General features: G+C 45.0%; 1 protein-coding gene across 21 annotated transcripts in view; it reads right to left on the reverse strand.

Moving 5' to 3' along the window:
• ZMIZ1 (zinc finger MIZ-type containing 1) overlaps positions 1-20,787 on the reverse strand; it is a 345,842-nt gene that overhangs the window by 45,487 nt on the left and 279,568 nt on the right. For all 21 annotated transcript variants that reach the window (XM_072039497.1, XM_038181594.2, XM_072039495.1 and 18 more), the window contains one exon: positions 7,445-7,589. In XM_072039497.1, coding sequence (XP_071895598.1) covers positions 7,445-7,589 — 145 coding nt within the window. The remainder of the gene's footprint in view (positions 1-7,444; positions 7,590-20,787) is intronic.

Below are 20,787 nucleotides of genomic sequence, written 5' to 3' on the forward strand. Positions count from 1 at the left end.
GATCAAAGGAAAAAAGATTAAAGCATCACACCCAGTTCCATTGTCACACAAGTAGACCATGCAATGCATTACTACAGCCCGGATTACATTACAAAATCCTCCGGTAACAGCCCTATTGTTAACATGCCACCTGTTACCTTTTCCAAAATGCTGAAATTATCTTATGATCGCTTTCAGCCTGACAAATGCAGTTTAATCTTTATTGCATCTCGCAGCAGACCTGCTCCATCCATGCCTTATTTATCTCACGTGTGTCGGAATGCAACCCCACGTCCTCGGTCCCCCCCTGCCACCAGGCATTCCTTCTGCTCTGCTTTATCAATATACCTGGGTTTCCATATCCGACTGCTCCTGTACAATAAAAAACACACCCACCCAGTATTCTACCATTGCCTGTTGCCTTGGTAATCCAAATGCCTGGGTACTCGCTGATTATCGGCGAATGAGACTCGCATTGTTCACACCGCAGCGCGTCTGCTATGTTAATGTGAGATAATGGCAGCCAGAAGACTCCTTTTGTTCCCAGCTTTGCTGTTTATTCATAGTGCCTGGAGGTCAGCGACTGCTACAACAACCGGGGAAGGAGCGGCTGAACGCGTGAGCAGCTCCCACTCCTGCCGCAGCCTCCGGGGCAGGGCACGGAGCAGCCCGGCGGCAGCCCCGGGCACGGGGAGCTCCGCGCTCCGACTCCGGCGCTCGGCGGCTCCCCGGATTTTTGAGACGAGGCTGATTTACGCCGCCGGAGAGCAGACAAAAAGCCGCTTTCCCAGGGAGGCGGGGGGCGGGCCGGGCAGCGGCAGGAGCCCTCCACAACTTACCGCGGGGCGGCCGGGGGCGGCTGCGGGGCCGGCGGCCCGGGGAGGGACGGGGGGGTCCCCGCTGCCTGCCGGGGGGCTCCCCGCTCCTCGGGGGGTCCCGGCTCCGCGGGGGGGTCCCCGCTGCTCGGGGGGGTCCCCACAGCCCTGGGAGGGTCCCCCACTCGGTGTGAGGGAGGCGCAGGGCGGGGGGGCCGCCTCCCCCCGAGCGAGTCGCCGGGAGGGTGCTGGTGGCACTGCGGCCGCCGAGCCGTCGCCCCGGCATCCCGCGGTGCCTTCCCCGGGCTGTGGGGCTGGGGGCAAGCTGCGGGGGTGCCCCCCGGCCCCGGAGGAGCCCCCGGCCCCGCAGCAGCCCCCCAGGGGCGGAGCGGCCCCTTCATAGCCGCGCCGGGCCCCCGGGGGTGCTGGGGGGCGGGCGCCTTTGTGGTGAGCCCCGGCAGAAGGCGAGGAGTTGGGGACCCGCCGCACCACAGCTCCTCTCCTGCCTCCTGCCACACCGACAGCACTCGGTACGGGAGGAGGGGGAGTAATAAAGAAAGACAACTTATGGGGAATGCACTCCTCTTATAAGCTGTTTACAGAGGAATCCTGCGGAGGGTCACGTTTTCATCTAGCAATCCATTACAGGTCCGTGTAAGGAAGAGGCATCCAGAAAAACACCAGGTTTCGGACTAAATACACGTGTTCATATTGGCCAGTTGCCCCCCACCCCAAAAAAAAAAACACAAAACACAACCAACAAACACAAACAACAACAACAAAAAAGCACCACAAATATGAAAATGAAAATGAGAACACGTTAGCACCCTGTACAGCAGTGATTTCCTTTCCCACTCCGCACAAGCTGACACCACCAACCACCTTAGCACCTTGCCCCGGGACCCCGCAGCCCCCCAGGCCGGCACACTATGCCCGGTGATTTTACTGAGCGCTGCATCACGGAGCCAGGCACTGCACAGCTTTCTGTGCCACCGCACAGTTACTGCATTGACAGGGAGCTTGGGTAAAGGCTACCAGCACTGTCCCCGCTGAATGATTTGTAACACCTGTGCCACCCCAAATGAGTTGGGTTGCTGAGAGCAAGTGACAGAGGGAGCCTTCCCAGCGCACTGGAAGAGCAAAATTGCCCTGACCCGGGGCATGAACCATCTGCTTCTGAGAGCAGCCCTCGTGTAAAGCTCATGAGACTATTATGCGTATCACTAAACTTCAATCGCAATCAATTAGGCATTTTTAGGAACTGGACATTCAATATGCCCCGTTGACAGGGATGAAAGCTGTCTTTTCGAACGCATACCTACATTTCAAAAACTACTGTAGACAGGGCAAAGCCTGAGAAGGTCAGATTTTGCCTCAGTCAGCAGACATTCCTTAAATAGTATTTGCCAAGTCTTCATCTGGTTTTATAAAAATATCAGCTGGAACTTTTTAATTCAAAAAATCATATATGTATCACAAAACCCCAAACTTCATGTTATATATAAAACATAGAGGAAAAAAAAAGTAAAGAGTAACACATGTATGTACAAATACCATCACAAAATTACAGTAGCTGTACTACCACATATTGCTCTTACAGCAAAAGCACTTACTTTGACACCCTAGCCAGTACAGAAACCCTATCATGACCTGTGCAAGGTGCTGTAAACAATAAACACACAACAAAACCCTATACCTTTTTTACCAGACATGTGAGGAATATACATTTGAAGAGGATTTAAGCTGCCCATTACTTTTTTCAGAGCTCATATCTATCAGTCTCTCCTTTTACCACAAGAACTGACCGCAAAATAATCTCACCTAAAATGAAATGCAGATTTTTCACATGAAAATATTAAAGGTTTAATTATTAACAGCTTATGGTCACACACGTTCAGTTTTCAAGTAGAGAGCACTAATCATTGCTTTTAGTTCCACCATTCAAGGCTTTCTTCCTGTTCCTCCCCAGAATAAGAGTATGCTAAATCTAATGTTAGTGCTCTCAGGGGACAAGACGGGCAAACAGTCTTGGGACAGTATTTCCAAGCAGTGCTCAGAGCATCAGGGGTCTTACTTAAAACTGCTTTTAACAAATTTTGTCTTTTTTTTTTTTTTTTTTCCCTTTAAGTAATGTCACTTCTGCAGAAACATTTATAAATTCTGAACTTTCCTCTTGTTTTCTCCTGATGGTGGATTTTAACATTTTTTGGTTTAGAAGATTTTTTTTTTTTTTTTTTAAAAAAAAGAGAGACTGCTCTTACAGAATTGGGAGAGTTACTTGAACCGAGTATACTTTACCAACTATATTCTCTTACATTTGGATTTGCCATCTGTTCACTCCCTAATAATATTTATTTCACTATTTCATAAATAAATAGATGAAATGACTAAAACAATCTTATCTTTCACCTGAACTTTTGATTTTTTTCAAAGATTGTTGCTCTATACCCCAGCCACATGCAATAATGAAGTGATCCCCAACTTGAAACTGACGTATGGAAGATGCATAACATACGTGTTTCCATAAGACTATACACCCCACACCAGAGCTATCACTTGAACCGTTTCCCTCATCTAGACATTTTTCAAGTGACTATCACTATCAGCCGAAAGTGCCTACCACGGCAAAATTGAAAAGGCTATAACCTTTGCAGAAACTTTGACAATGTTGCTGCTGGTCCCTTATTGCTGGATCACCCTTGATTCTTAGCAGCCCATGTCAGGGGTGGTCCTAACCATAAAGTACAAAATCAGACCCAATCGTCATTCTCTTCCAAGAGAGAATGCTGCTCCTACCAATGCAAGTTCAGGTGTTAGTTAAGTTGGAAGATCAAGTGCCAAAACAAACACTAAAATAAGCACCCTTGTAAAGCAAGTCTTACCAATAAAAGGTATTTATGGCAATTGCCTGAACATAAAACAATAATGATAATAAAGTACCTACTGTAATATTGAATTACTACTTAATTTGATCTACTGTTTAATTTCATCAAAACCTCTGGCACTAAGTAATTTGTATTAAAAATAACTTGATCTTTGTATTTTTCATCAATCTTGACTTCCCTATGCAGACATTACACTAGACATTTGGTCACTAACTGCAGGACAGCTGCTTATTAATACAGAAGAACAATATTTGAAATGAGAAAGATGACAGTAAGAACCCAGAGAACACTCATGACAACACAGCAGGCTGCAATTAACAGCTGCACATCTTCAGGTGTTCTCATTGACAAAGTAGGGTGCAATTTCCACTGAGTACGGTGGAAACCATGCCCATTTTAACCAAGATTCAATTTGATCCACATCTACCGAGGTCCACCACTTAATGTAATAAAGTGATAAGCAGGAACTTCATCAAAGCAGTAGCAGCATTTGCCAAAAATCTTAAAGCGCCTTTAAAAGTAAAAATCAGCCACTTGGAGTAGTATTTGTCTATTGTTATCGACATTATGTCAGAATAGAAAACTGCAATACAAAGAAGTTACGTTAAGCATGAAATTTCACTCCTGTGCAAACGGCCAGCCCAAAGACTACAGGCTCTCCTTAAGTCCCCCACAAATCCTTTAAGAAGGATTTAAATTGGAAGTTACACAGGATTAAAGAGGTGGGTAGGTCTCACACTGGTCCCTCAGTACACATGTAAAGTTTACCCATGTGAATCAGTAAAGAAGTCTAAAAAAATGAGTGCATCTCATGCTCGATTTTGAGCTCAAAATTATTGCATTACATAGATATTTTTTTTTTTTTTTGAGAATCCAGCGTTCACTCTGTTTATAAAGCGCATGAGTTTGCAGTCTAACCAACCATCTGGCATTATAAAGTAGGTATTTCATTGAATTTTTGTTCTATATGCAACTTGCGTACTTATTTAACACTCAATCACTCTGTTAATGAAAGGCTAAATTTAAAAATAAATTAGCACAAGGCAGTCTTTACTTTGAAAGCATTTTTTGCACATGTGCAAATCCTTACATGGCTTACATTCTGCTCTCACTAAGTGTCCATTTGACCAATAACATTGCTACCAAAGCCCTCCTTGACCTGTCTACCTCAGTTTTCTCCCACTCCTCCATTCACTTTTTCAAAATAAAAGGTTACCCTAAAACTAGGCCAAACCTGAACTCCTTCCAATGTATGTGCCCCCAGTTTCTTAAATACAAATCCTTAGATTTCAACTCTTATGATACATTATTGAGTCAGGATTTACTTTAAATAGCCAAGACCTCTTTAAGCTTCACTACTATGCAGCTGTAATTCTGTAGTATGCAATGTAACATGCAATGACAATCTATAGCATCTGACTGGAGTTCTGGGTAATTCTGTTGCTAGTAAAAGCAATGTCAGAGAAAGTCCTGCATTAGGTACTCCAGACAGTCTGATGACAGGGGAAGTTTCTTTTCTGTCTAGTGATGTTCAGCAGTTGTCATATATCCTATATTCTCTTTGTTGAGCTACGCTAAGTTCTTGAATATGCTCTTGGTTGCTCTAACTTGCTATCAAATTCTTCTACAAAACTTGAAATAGCTAGCTATATTAGTTTCTTCTAGGAAACGCAAAACTTTCTTTTTTCTTTTTTTTTTTTTCCTAATTTACACAAAACCCTTGTGAATTAGAGATAACATACCGTGAACTTTAATACTACGCTTTTAACCCAAATGTGATCTAATAAAAATATACCAATGTTGCCTCACCAACAGCTTTATCACTGGGGTTATATTTAAGTGCTTTTCATCTTCTGTTTAGCAAACAGAAAACTCAGTTCTTCCCTACCTCATAGTTCACTACTGTCTGATAGACCCATCATAAAACGTCCATGAAAATAAACACTTCCAGCTGGAAAAAGAAGTTGGAGAGCCACAAGATGTCTCATTGTAATGTACCACCTGAGATACTTCGAGCAGTCGTAGTTACGGCTAAATTACAGATGAGAGAACAGTACACATGGAAGCAGCGATGCTCCACGGCTGGCAGGTATTTCAAATCCCTAAGATGCTGCTGCAGCTATTATAGATAAGAAGTTGTACCACGGAAATAATGTTTCTAGAGGGATATCTCATAGGTAAACAGCAGTAATTTAGAGCTAACTCCCAGCGTCATTTTGCGTAAAGCATTTCAAGGACATTACTCAAGAGAAACTTACAGGGACTGCTTGATACCAGACAGGATGTTCTACTCTTAGCTAGAGTATTGGGTAAGCTGCTATTGCAGAAATGCCAATGAGAGAGCATTTAGCAGGAGAAGAGTATTTGCGCTTTCTAATGTGTCATGATTTTGAGGGAGAACTGCCATGAAAGACAAAAGAATTGTATCTATCTTATCTAGCAATACAGTACACAGCCTCTGTGAGGTAGGACAGTGCTTTCATCTGTACCTTATGGGCTTCTGGGTAACACAGGCTAAAAGGTCAGGTGCAAATTGTGCATCTAAAATCTACAAAACTACACCTCAGAGTGTTTATATACTGCACCACATGTTTTTGTGCAGACTGACCGCTCTGCTAAATTTCATCCAGGATTCTGCAAAGCTTCTCCCAAAGTGTAAAAAATTGTTTTACAACAGAAGTTTTTCTACTTTTGTTTTGAAGCACGTTTACAATCCATCATTACATAATCAACTGAAAAAAGTGAAAATGCAGATGCTTCAAAAAGTCAGCGATATTGTATTAGTTATTCTAGAAAAAGGTCTTTATTCTCAAGTACTAAAATAAAAAGGCATAGAGTTCTCATGGTTCTCCCATAAATACAACATATGGGGGAAAAAGATGTGGTTTCAAGACAATTTCACACATGCAAATACACTAGTACAAAGATGAGTCAAATCCCTAAGCTCCATTCTAACATGGACGTTCAAGACATATTATGCTGCCACAGATCTAGGTACAAGGATTTAGCCTCACCTACACTGTAATAATTCTTTACTAACAGGAGTGCCCTACACAAAAAACAATTTATACTATTGTGATTTCTTTAATGTGATGCTGTGGGAATGTAAGCCTTGAAAAAAACTCTGAAATATAAAACATAAAGTGAATGTTTAACCCTGTCTACACTTACTCCTCAGCTTTTGCCTTGACCTAAGCTCCGAAGGCAAGAAATACAATTTCTGTTTCTCTGTGTGAACTGTTAATCTAAAGCTCACATCCTTGGTTTCTTCTAGTGCCCTTTAGTGCTCCCATTTTTTCTGAATTAACTACTTTGTGGTCCTCATCTGATGTAAGGTGATGTAGGACATTCTCACAGCTATGGGTACTCCCACTACACAATTGCTTTAAACTAGCATGGCATTTTTAACGCAACGTACAAACAGAACAACCTCAAGAAAAGCCAGCCGTATTTGGAAGATGTCTGCTGAGAGGTATGTTGTACAAGTTCATCCTTAGGGCACAGCTTCAAGTTTGAAAGTAAGCCCACTTGATCTGAGCACAGATTTGATGATGGAAGCATCATTCCACTATGCACCAGGTAACAGCAAAGACAAAAACTGCATTTATTTAGGACGTGCTGTAATCATACATCCCCTGTTGTCTGCTGCACTGTTCAGTGCACAAAACACCTTAGCTACCTCTGTAACAAGCATTTCAGTTAAAACATCTGCCACGTGGTATATCTGTGCATGCTTCCACTCCCACAGACTGGGCTGAGACTCACCTATGAGAGAGGGTGGGTTTCATGGAGCTCATAGAGTTCATGGGGGGTTGCATGGGTAGCTTCCCTGGAGGATCGTTCTGCCGGCTTTTCTGGTGGCGAAGCAGCAAGAGCCGTCCCAGCTCCTCACACCACGACGAAAGCAGCGCTGTGCAAACAGAGCAAAATGACAGTAAGTGCACAGCGGAGTAACCGGTACAGCTGAGTGCAGACACAAGCTGCTATAACAAGAGCCACAATCTGAACAGACAAGCCCCAGGAGTGAAAAGCTCATCCACGATCCACCACTCACATTATTATCCTATCAAATTGAGTCTGTAATTGCCCTACACTATCATTACAATGTTTTTACACAAGTTACAAACATTCTGCGCAGCCCAGGAGGCATGAGAGAACTCGTCTGAGCTGAGCAGCAAAGAGATGGAGAATGGATGAGGCACAAGGACATGGGGTAGCTGTTGTGAGTGAAAAAAAACGTAGAAGAGTTCATTTCACACTAACAGAAATGTAACAAAAACATACAGAAGACATCATTCACAGAGGGGAGCAAAGGATAACAAGATCTCTTTTCTGTTGGGCTATTTTTGTGCAAAAGCTTAATTGGAGAGGCATGAAGAGAAACCCATGTGCTGGAATTCATTTCCAAAACTACTAGCTACCAGTCCTGAATAGATAAACATGAGAATACAGCCACACTAATGTGTGTATACAAAAGTTAGGCACTTAGATCTATATTTGAACCAGCATAACCCGTAAATGCTTGCTTCCATTATGTGACTAATCTTCTGGTCAATAAGGGTACTTCTGTGCTTACAGGAAAATCATGCTTATGAACGATGATAGGCAGAGATTTCCTAGAGACTAAAAGCTTGCAACTCCCTCTGAAGACATGAAAGGGTTCATTATCTCTGAAAATGTGGCCTTTCCTTAGGCACCCTCAGTCAGAGAAGACCAGCCCCTGTTACAAAACCCATGTTCTTTGGAATGAACAGAGCCTGAGAAAGCAACTGTGAGCGCAGCCTGGCTCCAGCGAGCGCACAGCAGCCTCCAGTAACACCCCCGGGCCACAGGGCTGCCCGTGGAGCCCCAGGACCACAGTGGCTTGGGCAAAACGTCGCCAAGGTGTGGCGCGGGGAAGGGCTTCACCAGACGAGGCGCAGACAAATTGCACTTGGTTCTGGAGCTGCAGAAACATCCCCAAGGGGAAGTGCTTGGGGTTCTTCATTCTTCCAAGTCTGCTTTGCAAAAACTTCCTAACAATAAAATGCTTTGTATTTATTTTTTTTTTTAAACTAAGTGCTTTCCTAGGGTGATGTAAACCGAACACAAGCCAACAGATTGTGCTAGCAGGTGAGAACCAGAAGGCTCCTCAGAAACAAACTGCCACAGCGGTTTAAGGAAGAGAGCTCTCAGTGTAATTTTAAGCTCGCAGATTTAAGAGACAAATGAAGAATTATCTCAAATTCAGGCTTTTATTTTCATTTCTTATTTTTTTTTCCGATGGTTATCTTTTAGCCTAGTAACAAAATTCCAAGCAGTAGCAAACCACTGGTAGCAACCCCGTTCTTTTCTCAGTAGATACTCAGAGGTACTGTCAACAAATACTTAGTAGAGCAAATTCCCAAGGGACTAATTGTAAAGTCGTATTTGTAAGAAAAAAAAAAAAAGTGTTTTGCCAAGAATGCCCGCAAATATGATTTTTCAGTTTGAGAAACAACTGAAATTTCTTAAGTTTACTGGCCACAAGAAAAACAGTTCAATCCAGACCGTTCATGTGTCTGGACAAAGGAGATGCAGTGAACTCATTGCATTTATCAGGCAGAAGGTCAAGAGTGGTGTTTAAGGAAGCAGTTTGGAGCACTGCTATGACAAAAAGGGGACACCGCTCCTTTATGTAACTCAACACGGCCACTCCGAAATTGTCAGCCTCACACAGCAGCCCACAGGGAGCGCTCCCCCGAGATGTGCGAAATGCTCCAGCACCGAGTGTCAGTCTAAGCTGCTTCTCTATTAGCCAAGGAATCTGTCAACAAGCATTTGATCAAATTATACTCACCTTTTATCCCTGGCATATCATTACTAATGTGGCAGTGACAAAGGCCCCCTCCCCCTTTTCCAGCCGCCCGGATGAAAATCGCTGCCTGGCCGAGCGTCTTCACGCACGCTCCGGCCGCTCGGGTGCTGAGCAGAGCAAACCAAGTGCGCTGCTGAACGGCAAACGCAGCCATGTCAGGGTGACAGGGCATGCTGAGCACTGCCACAGCTGAGTGTAATTACTGCAGTGTCAAATGGAAACCGTCCATCTTAGCCGTGGCTCCGATGCGGAGGGAGCTGCTCCTTCTGTACACGTATATGCACTTGAGAAAAAAGATAAGGAGCAACAACCTAATGGGGCTGCGGACATGAATCCGCAAACAAAGGCCATACCTGCTTTGAAAAAAAAGCAGAGAAACTTCTGGAAAAGGAATATGCCAACAAGATAGCACTGCTTCAGCGAGGTGGAGATAAGAAAAGATATTAATGAGTTATTATTATTACTAATATCTAACAGACGCGTTTATAAAGGTGAAATGTAAAGTGCCAAAGAACAAAGAGGTCCTCAAGATAAGCCAGACAGTTACATTCTACAAGTTATCTGGAGAGGGCTCGTGTTTTTGACAAACTAAGAGACTGCAGGTATAAAACGCAATGAATTTACTCATCCCTATCACAGCACTCATTACTGAGAGGTTTAACCTTTCCTCCCCCGGGACGTTTCGACTCATGTACCATGTATAATAATCGCTCTCTTCCCAGCGCCGGTGTTTGTGCACGGCATGCAGACGGAGCTGTGCGCAGCCGAGTCCAGAGACAGCAGCCCCCGGGCATCCCCCTGCCCCAGCCAGAGCAAGGACCCTCCGAATGATCCTGCTCCCATTCACCTGAAATGCCACGCTGCCCTCCCTCTTCCTTACCCCATCCACCTCCACCGGCGCTGGCTGGCAGGGTGAGGATATACCCCCACATCTGGTACAGCTGCCTTCTGGAGAACATCACTTCCTGTGCTATTCAAGTCAGATGAAACAAACTCAAAATGAATTTACAGATTACGCTATTCATCTTTAGCGTACTTAGTTACTGCTTTTTATGCTGACAGTATTGGGCACATCTCAACTCATTTACACTCAAAGCACGAGAAATTCAGTATCATACTATAATGAACAGATAAAGCAGCAAGCACAAAGGACAGCTACAGATGGTGCCAACAGTCAGTCTCTCCCTCTCATAGCACAGCCAAGCAGCTGCTTTTTCTCCCCCCTCCACCCCTCCTCCTTGTAAACCAGGAGCACAGATTTTGCAGATGGACCATCCACACCGTCTCTCACAGCCTCTCGCTGCGGCACTTTAATGATCAGATTTAAATCGTGTTCCTGTGCTGCATTGCTACAATGCCCCTTGCATACAATAGCGGAACTCTCCTGCGTAAGTTGGAGTCAACTGTTGTGGGGGGGGGGGACAAGATTTCTTTAAGCGTGCACCCCCTGGCCCCTCGTGCAAAATACAAATGTAAAACACAGCCCGGTTAACACACCAGAGCTGACATTTTCAACCAGCGTTCAGTCGCAGAGGGCTTTGCCAGCTCATGCCAAAAGACGCATAATAATGGCAATCAAATGACATGCTGACAGTTTAAGTGTATTCACACATTTATTTTGCTTAAAGGAACATGCTCTGGGTTGATTGGTGCAATATTTGACCTACTTTTCTCCATTTGGAAGACCTGTATCATTCTTAATGGGATTGCATTTTACTTCAAACGTTGATGTATTTTCGTAGGAATAAATCAATACCGATTTGCTAACAATGACTATGTTAGGAAACCAACACAGAAATGAGCAGCCTCTGCTTTTGCACTTGTGAAATAGAGAAAAACAAAGATTAAAAATAAAAGCAATTTCAATCACAAATAGCCAACGAGGTCTCCTAAGGAAGCAGAAAAAAGGAGCTCATTCCGAGGTATTCAGCTTCCCGCACCCAGCCCCATCTTTGTTTCTCCTTTCCCTGAAGAGGAGTGAAAGCACATGAGTGCCTCGGTGCAGAACGGGACCCACCTCTCCCCATAACACTGATAAATCCTCCCACATACCCAGAGCCAGCCACACTACAGCCTCTGGATGCCTTCCATACTTGTAAACACTTTCACTGAGAAACCATAGATGAACACTGCAGTCTATACTCTGGGGGCCTGGGGACAGGGAGGAGCGGAAGGCAGAAGATTTTTTTTCCCTTCAGCTCGAGTGACATTTCAAGCATTTCTCTGCAACCACAGAGCTAAGCTTTGCTTCAAAGAGGAAGGAAGCAATCGTTATTTAATCCCCCGCCTCCAGGAGCCAGGTATTTAGGAACGTGCCAAATATCACAAGATGTGCGGCACCATTATGAGGACTGGCAATGCTCCCCCAAGAATTGTTCATTTCCTGCTAGGGTCCTTTTGTGCTGAAAACCTGTCACACGGCGTCAAAGCAGAGACCTCCACCAGACACTCGGCGGCGCGGCTGGTGAAGGCAGGGAGCACCCATCAGCTCAGGAGGGGGCAGAGAGGGCACGTCGGCAGGGCCCTGCGAAGGGCAGACACGGGGGCAGACAGCGTTGGCTCGAGGTGAGGGAGGCCCACACGTCATGCCCAGGCTGCCTGCGTGGTTTCTGACTTCTTGACGACAAAGGCTGGCGGCATATTTGCGCTCACACAGCAACAATTACGTGACAGACGACGGCGACATGTCCTGAAGGGCAGCTTACGGCCCTGGCACTGAATACTGGGCACAGCCCGTTATAATCCTTTTTGGGCAAGGGAACAGAAAGGGAAAGGCAAATAAGCTAAGCAATCAATGCTGCCCGATAGATCCGCTAATGCGTTTCATTAGCCGCACACACACCGCCGTCGATAGCTACAGCCCTGTAACCCACTGAGTTAACTCGGCGCACTGCGAAGTGCTGCAGTAAGCATCTGGGAGCGAATGAGCCAGTGGGCTCCCTAGAAAGCAAAATACAGAGAAGCACGGTGTTAATCTATTTACCTATTATGATACCCTAGTATTAGTTACAGCTTATCACCTCAGTAAATCACCGCCTCTTGTTAGGGAACGCGCTTAAAGGTGCAGCAAACTGTTATTTACAGGCAGACACTATATTTACAGCTAGAAAGACAGGTGAGGAGGGGATAGGACAACAGCTCAGTAATTTCAATGCCTTCTGCTTCCCAGGAGGCTGCTGGAGGAGCACAATAGGATTACCGTTTTCTTGCTGCAGTTAAGCTGCAGTAGATAGTTCAATAGGCAGACTGGCAGACCCGTATTTCTTACTCACTGCAATGAAAATATTAGGGAAAAAGGATGAGTCTGACTTGGAGAACTCTCTATTCAGCACCACCTCGCTGGCTTGCTGTTCTATCTCAGAATGAAATGCACCGGGCTGAAAACATTTTTTAAAGCCTAAGTCAGAAAATCCAGCCTTTTTTCCCAGATCACATCCCTTAATTTTATATTGCTTTTGGAAACAAATTTGTATTTCTTAAACGGAGAATTCCATGTGAAGGGAATACAGAGCTGCCCAGGGCTTTGTATCCTTTGCTGTATAGGCTGCAATCTCAGTACAATTTTTATAAATCATCCTGTGAGATAATTTGATGGGGTGGGAAGGGAAGCAATGAAGAAAATAAAAGGAAAGGAGGGAAAATAAATATTGCCTTGGTTATTTAGGAATGTCATTCTTTACACAGGATAATGCAGAATATATACTGTTTGGAAAAAAAAAAAGTTAACTGGTTAATGCTCAATGTGCTGTAATATTAGAAAAATAACTCCAATCGTATTAAAAGGATAGGATCTTTGTTCACAGTCTGGGGAAACAGTAGATTGGCTGATTTCCTCTTATTTTAAAGGCCATTTGTGCCTTTAAGGAGCTGGGAAATAGAGAGAGAGGAGAGGAACTGCTCACCCCAACTACTCCAAGGACTCATTTTCCTGCAGCTCTCCCCCTCGTGCACTTGAGCAGAGCCTGGCAGTGGCTGACTAACGTGTCAGCTAGTCCAGCAGGGCAGGAAAGCAAGGCCACGAAGGAAACAGGGTGTAACTACCCACCAAAACAGCGTACGGGTGCTTTCCCCTCCTCTCAGCTCCTCCAAGTTACCGCTACACGTCCCAGCCCTCCGACAGACAAGCCCTACCCCTGTCATTACACAGGCTTCTGCTCCCTGTCTGCCTCAATGCCAAGAGCACAAAGGAAGCGCACATAATGCCAATTACGCAGCAGAAGCAGTAATTTTTCAACAGCCTGGCTGCTCAGCGCGGGCTCTCCTCCCGCGGCGCTCCCTGGGCGCCCAGCCCTCCTCACAGGACCGGGGCTCAGGCTGCCAGCAGATGCCCAGGGCACACAGCCAGGGCTTGCTCCCAGGTGTTAGCTCCCACCTCGTCCCAGGAGGCTTGCACCCCAGCTGGCTTCTTTTCTGGAGCAGCTGAGGGCTGTGCTCGCTCTTCTTCTCTATCAGGCAGAATCAGCCTGCGCAGTCCAAGTAGATGGGTTGGATTAAACTGATTTATCCAGAGCTTAAAAGTACCAACAGAAAACTGCTCCACCAGTGGAGCAGTGAGAAGAGTTGTGCCTTTGGTACCACCCTCAAGTGGACACGGTTTTTAGAAGTGTGCAGCGAAACTGCGCAGCACCCAATTCCCCTGAGCAGTGGGGGGGGGCACCCACTAACCCTGAGGGGGACGTGAAGAGCAGCAATGAGTAACAGTATACAATACGGGCTTTCACCACTACCCTCAGAGTCATGTCCTTTGTCACTGCTGTTGCCCTGATTACCAAAGCCAGAGCTGTGCCCTGCAGGAACCCCCAGCTTCGCTCTGTAATGCAGTTATGGATTAGTATTAAAAAACCAAACACACACCGCACAGGTTTGTAGCAAAACAGGTAACTTGGGGACTGCCCAATTAAACCGGCTGTAATATCAAATTAATTAACAGAGGTTTATTGAATAATACGCTTAGAGTAAACCTGGGCATTACCTAGCATGTGCTCTGAAGGCTGCTGCATAAGAACGACACAGTGCACAAGCCTGGTCTCCAGGATGGGTCCAGCTTGCCTTGGCACATCTTCAGCTCTTCACAAATGCCTCCCAAGACACACGCACATATATATAGGTTTTCCCCAAAGCTCTTGCCAACTGGAACAGGACATGCTGGAGACACAGATTTGAATAGTGCTATCCTTATCCCATGACTTCAGTGGAACTGGGATTTCCCAATTTCCTTCTGCACTTGCCAAAACTTGGCAGAGCATCTTACCAGATTCACTACATTAACTTTAAAGTAATACATCACAAAGCATAGCAACAATGGCTCGATTTGGCAAGCACTAAACATGCTGTACAGCTCCAGATAAAATACATAAGCAACTCATTTAGGCTAAGCTGCACCCACGTTGCTACATCTGAAAGCACGAACCATTATGAAGAGAAGACAAAGCCAGTGAAAGGCCACCAGCAAGTGAATCTTGAATACGGCTTTTCGAAAGAAATGCACTCGAATGGCATTAGACTGCTCGTTTTCTTACTCATCCAATTGTGGGCTTCACTGCTCTGGTTTCAAACAAGAGCGTCTTTCATTACCGCTGTGTGCTTTTATTTGGTAATGCCAGTTCTCGTCATGCACAGATTTCACACCTAACACAAGCAGCTGAAAAGCGGAAGTGACTCAATCCAACCCATCTTTGGCTGGATTCAAAGTGGTGACCCAGAGGTGAGGGGCTCCATTTCCCTTAATCCATCCTGAGCTCTCCAATTAGTACTGTAAACAAATTCTGAGCTAACTAACACTAGGACAAACAATGAAAATTGCTTACAAAAATAAAATACCAGAGTCATTTAAGCAGAGTTTCAACGCAGGGAATCCATGCACAGTCAGGAAGATGACGGAAGACTGGAATAAGGAAAATCTAGAGAGTGCTTTGAAAAAAAAAAAAAACAAACAAGGGGAAGAACTGCAGAATTAGAGATTCAGTTTCCTATTGGGGAAAAATAACCCAAATAATTCTAAAGAACTAAGTGGAAAGGAAAAAAATGAGTAAAAACCAAACCGGATTTGTCAGGAAAAAAAATCTCACACTTCTGTACTTTTTTTACGCTAGCAAACAAGGGATCTTGAGAGCAAGGTAGATATCATTTAGCTTGATTTTACTGAGGCTTCAGTTCTAACTTACATGACTTTGTTACAAATAGACAGGGGAAATAAGGTCAGCTGAACAAAACACAGAATGGCTGGTAACTTAAGCTTATATTAAATCAACGGCCAGTAATAAAACTGAGCATAGTCAGGGTGGCACAAGATGGAAAGGAGTATTGGTTCCGTGCAGAATTAAGGTGTTAAAATGATCTTGACAAGTTGGAGAAGTAGTCTGAAACTACGTTCAACAGGAACAAGTACAAAGTATGACGCTGCACACCTTCAGAACAACAGGGTGAGGAAAGCCTCCACATCAGGAGTTCTCAGAAATGGAGCTGAGGGCAGCAGCTGTGCAGGGGCTCAGCAGTGCTGCCCTGCTGCAGGAAAGTCCAACAGCTGCCCTGGCTGCCTGAGTGGTGGCACAGTCCGAGAGGCGCCAGGTTCTCCTTTCTCTCTACTTGACAGCAATGTACCTCCACAGAATAGGAATAAAAGTCATGAGTGATCAGGGAGAAAATTATCAACAGAACCTGCAAGAAAAGATTGTGTGGAGTAGGCTTGTGTATTTAAGATGTGGGGATGTTGAGAGCAGTTATTTCCATCAGCAGAGTAACAATGCCTTATCCGTGTCTGCAGCAGAAGAGCCAAAGAATAAGCTACTTAAACTGCCAAGAGACAGAATAGACACAAGTTAGGTGCCAGGACCACCCTCCTCACGATAATGGGGTCAGCTGAGGAGGCTCCATGACTGGAGATGCTGAGACCAGGTCAGAGAAGCAACCGGTGAGAATGGCATTGGCAATTCTTCAGCCACGAGGGAATGGCACCGATGATTTTTTGAAGTCTTTTACAGTCCAATGAATCTATGAATGCGAACATAGGAATTTCAATCAAATAGCTCCCATCTGAGAAGTGTTTATATCTGGATTGTATTTATTATTACTGCAAAAAGACAAGAAGATATAAAAATACTTAACATGTCAGCTACAGAGCGGGGAGCTCCTGCAGAGGTTGCAGAAGCGGCCCTCTGGACACACGGCTTGCTGGCTAAGTTCTGGAGATGAAAGACGCTGAGTACAGGTGATGTGCTGAAGGTCACACTGCCTGTGACCGGCCAGCTCCCAGCACAGAGAGGATCAGACACCTTCCTTTCTTTGCAAGGAAAAACCACAAGCGCCACATCAAGGGGTCACTGCTCTGTGCCCGCATTCTCAATGCCTGCCATGGAACATTTTCAAACAACAACTGTAAAACATCTGGAGAGGCTTTCAAGGAGGGAAAAAAAAAACCTACAAAAACCACACAACCAAAATTTATAGCAGAAACATGTTTCCAAAGTTAACATTGCACAGCCAGAACTTCTGAGGAGGACCAAAAGCTATTTTAGGCACTTTTGCTTCTTGGTTTTGCAGTCTCGCTCTGAACTTTAATTTTACATTATTTTACATCTTTATGGTAAAAGAATGTTTTATCAGGTGTCCTCAGATTTGTACTTGATTAGTTTAATACAATATTTGCCAACTTTTCTTTAAGCGTTACAGCAGAAAAAAAAGAAGTTTTTTTTTTTTCAAAGTTGGGGGTGGCAGGACCCTTTTTCACATTATACAAACTTTAGTATTTGAACAGAAATAAGCTGAAAGCACCCTGGGTGCATCCATTTATTTTGCTTTTCTTTTCGAAAATAATACAGCTGCATATAAAATAATCTCTACGTGATTAACATGGAAATAGTTAAGGACATGAGCAAAAAGAAACAGCCCACAAGAGTTTTTAATTTAATTATTTCTGTTCTGACAACACAGAACAGACCAATGTGTGCAAGTACTGCAATTTCAAACAGGCCATGTTTCCCAGCTCACCCCCCAGTTTTCTAACAGTGTCATTACTTCTCGTTTTCTACATCCCACCAGCCCTGCAAACTTTGTCACCTTCCCTTTACTAGCAACCTGTTCTGCTCTTCCTGTACCAAGGATCTTTTCTTGAGAGCAGCCTTGTGAATTAACGTTTAATTAACATGCCAAGACTAAATCCCAAATAATTGTTCCCAAGCTGCACTGCGAACCTGGTAACTATTCTGAACAAAAGATGGGCTTGTGCACCTGAAAGTTTGTTTCTTCTAGCTGTGTTAATTGTTCATACAATAGATGTTGCCTCTCCCTACAAACTTTACAGTGATTATAGCCTTATATTATCACTGATACCGCAACAATACAATTAAATTTAAATTTAAAATACATGACAATCACCTGCTGAATTCATTTTTTGTTTCTCACCTTAATCATCGCTGTATTAAAGGAGCAGACTTTAAGCCACGGATGCTCTCATTGAGGTATTCTGATATCCTTTAAGATAGAACATGCACTGCACTTGTTTTATTTAGTACCCATAATACAAAACTCAGCTATGCTCTGTTACGATTAGAGCTGCACAGAGAACCACAGCTGGCATAAAATAAGAAACTGGATTCAGCACCTAAATTAACCTACCCTGATCTTCAGATCATTTTGATCGTATTTTCACGGCACCAAGTGCTCAGCAGCAGCAGCAGCAGCAGCGCTGCGTTCAGGTGTCCATCCTGGCTTCTGCTGCCCGTGCCCGTGCCCTGCCGTGCTGGCGCGCTCCCAGCTGTGCTGAAGCATCTGTCTGCGTGACCACCCTGTGAACCTGACTGGGCATCTCATCGGAGCTTTTTTTTTTTTTTTTTTTTTCCTGCAGACAGTTCTTGTTTGGTTTGATTGTGTCTGCTTGTTTCCAGCTCGATCAATTCCCTGACGCAGCTCGGGGCCTGGCCCCAGCAGCAGGGCCCCGGCACGCCGCAGAGGCAGGGGCCAGGCAGCTGCTTCTGTGCACAGGCGCTGTCTGAAGGCACAGCACGGCATGGCACGGCACGGCACGGCATCGCTGCTCCTGCACACCCTGGCCACCTTGGCAGCACTACAAGCACGCAGCCCATGTCAGCGTCAGGCTGGTTTTAGTTAGCACCTAAACGTGAACATTAGCCTCAGACAGATTAGAAATCGCTGCTTCTTTGTCTGCCGGGGAATGTTTGTTTTTCATATAGGTGGAAGGAGATTATCTAAGGAACAGGTAAAAACATGAACACGGCTAATTGCTTTCTCCATGCACTCAGGGAAGAAGGCAGTACAAATCACAGCCCACACTGATTTTTCAAAACCTTTCTTTCCTCTGTCTGAAAATACGAAAAATGGGGGAGAGGGAAAGGGTTACTTGCGACTGTCGCATCACAGAGACACTTACAGGAGAGCAGCCTGCCGCAGTTCTCAGAGGGCAGCTGGCCCCCTCTCCCTGCACACAAGTGCCATAATTTCAGGACCAGAGTGCTACAAGATAATGCCATCCCTGCTCCTGTCATCTATAAATAACAACTGCATTCGGATCCAGCAGAGTCACGTGGAGAAGCTGGCCAACGATACATACATGCGTGCGAGCACGCATTTGGAAACCCAAATAATTCTAATAATCTTGCATGAAATAAGCTTTAGCTTTCCAAATTTAGCTCCGGTCCGTGCACTCTCTGTGGCTTGCAGAGGCCCGCTATTATTTTTTCCAGCACTGCTCTTCCCCTGGAAGCTGCTGACGAGGGCATTAGCCGGGTATTGTGCAGAGCCATACCATGCGCTGCTGCGTGCACACAGGCTGCTCGCGGAGACAGAGGAGAATCAATTCCTCAGGCAGCTCTGCTAAGCCTCCCTCCCCTCTCGTTGACATATTGGCTCAGCCACTGAAAAGGCGAACAGGCCGGGAGGCAGTAGGAGGCAGACGGCGCAGCATGGATGCCGCGCAGCCGAGCGCTTCTCTCCTGCGCCACGCTGCAGCGAGAGGCTCCCAGCCCGCCGCCAACCTTACAGGGGCAGGACCAGGGCGACAGAGAAAATGAGACGGTCCTAACGACACGAGGAACCCGGTTTTAGGGTCCATTTCCTACAGCAAAACTGTTCAGAGCAACAGAGCAGTGCAAAAGAATGATTTTTTTTTTTTTTAATATAATTTGAATGCTTAAACAATTCCACACAGCATTAGTGGCGAATGCAAATAGGAAACCATTTCAGATCAATTGTATGCGACTCCTCGGGGTTTTTCTGAGAAAATGACTAGAATACAACCTGACACGACCAATAGAGCCTACAAAAAATGTTGTTTATCCAAGACAGAAATACCCACAAGACATTACCAGGGTAAGATTTTCATCTTTGGAAGCTGAAACTGAAGCGAGTCTAGCAAGGAGAAGGGGGAGGAGGAGGGAGAGCAGCAAGGGACGTAAAGGATTTCCCCAGCCCTCAAACCCCACTAATTCTGCAGAGCTTTCCACAAGGACAGTGTTTCTGTTCACAGCCTGCAGAAAAGCAGCAGTGTGTATCAGCACTGAGCAAACATCCTATCTAAATAGCAACCGAGTCTGGTTTGTGTTCGCGGAACATCTGGATAAAAAGAATCAAAACGGACACCAGACCACCAAATATTACTACAAAACACAGCAAGATGCTACCCAAGCAGATGGTAAATAAAACTGTCTGTTCTTGGTCAGAGCCATCTTGGATCAACTCCTGCTCCTACTGAAGTTGGTGGGAAATGCTGTAAACACTTTTAGTGGCAAGAAGGCTGAATCCCTTATACGACAGGCTACCCATCTGATCCTTTTACTGAAAGGCACCATTTTAAGTGCACTGTACAGAACTTAGCTTTCCCTCTATGCATTAACAACTGCTTTTGAATTAGTTCAACAGATGATGATTTGATTTTTGTGATGTGTACTAACAGATTACTTGTGCAAGGGACTAAACCAGAGGGTCAAAACCAAGAAAAACAGGAGCAGAAGATACTACGTTGGAGAGAGATAAGGACTCAGAAATGTCGGCAGAGATGCAATTATTGCCTGCAGACTGTGCCTGGCTATTTATTGCCTAGGGACTACATAAACGGCCTTCTGCAAGCACAGAAGAACTTGCTCCTTCCATAAGGAACTTGAAAGAGATGCAATAAAAGTTCAAAACCAGAAGGCATGGGCAAAAATTTCTCAGGGAAATTAACTCAGGAATGTTTTCTGGAAGGAGCTGGTTACTTGAAGGGCTTGAAAGAAAGAAGGGGTTTGCAGCCAAGTGTTAGGAAATTTTCTCTAAGGGGAAT

Source organism: Anas platyrhynchos, chromosome 6 (genome assembly GCF_047663525.1).
Source record: "Anas platyrhynchos isolate ZD024472 breed Pekin duck chromosome 6, IASCAAS_PekinDuck_T2T, whole genome shotgun sequence".
In the NCBI taxonomy this organism is placed as follows: domain Eukaryota; kingdom Metazoa; phylum Chordata; class Aves; order Anseriformes; family Anatidae; genus Anas; species Anas platyrhynchos.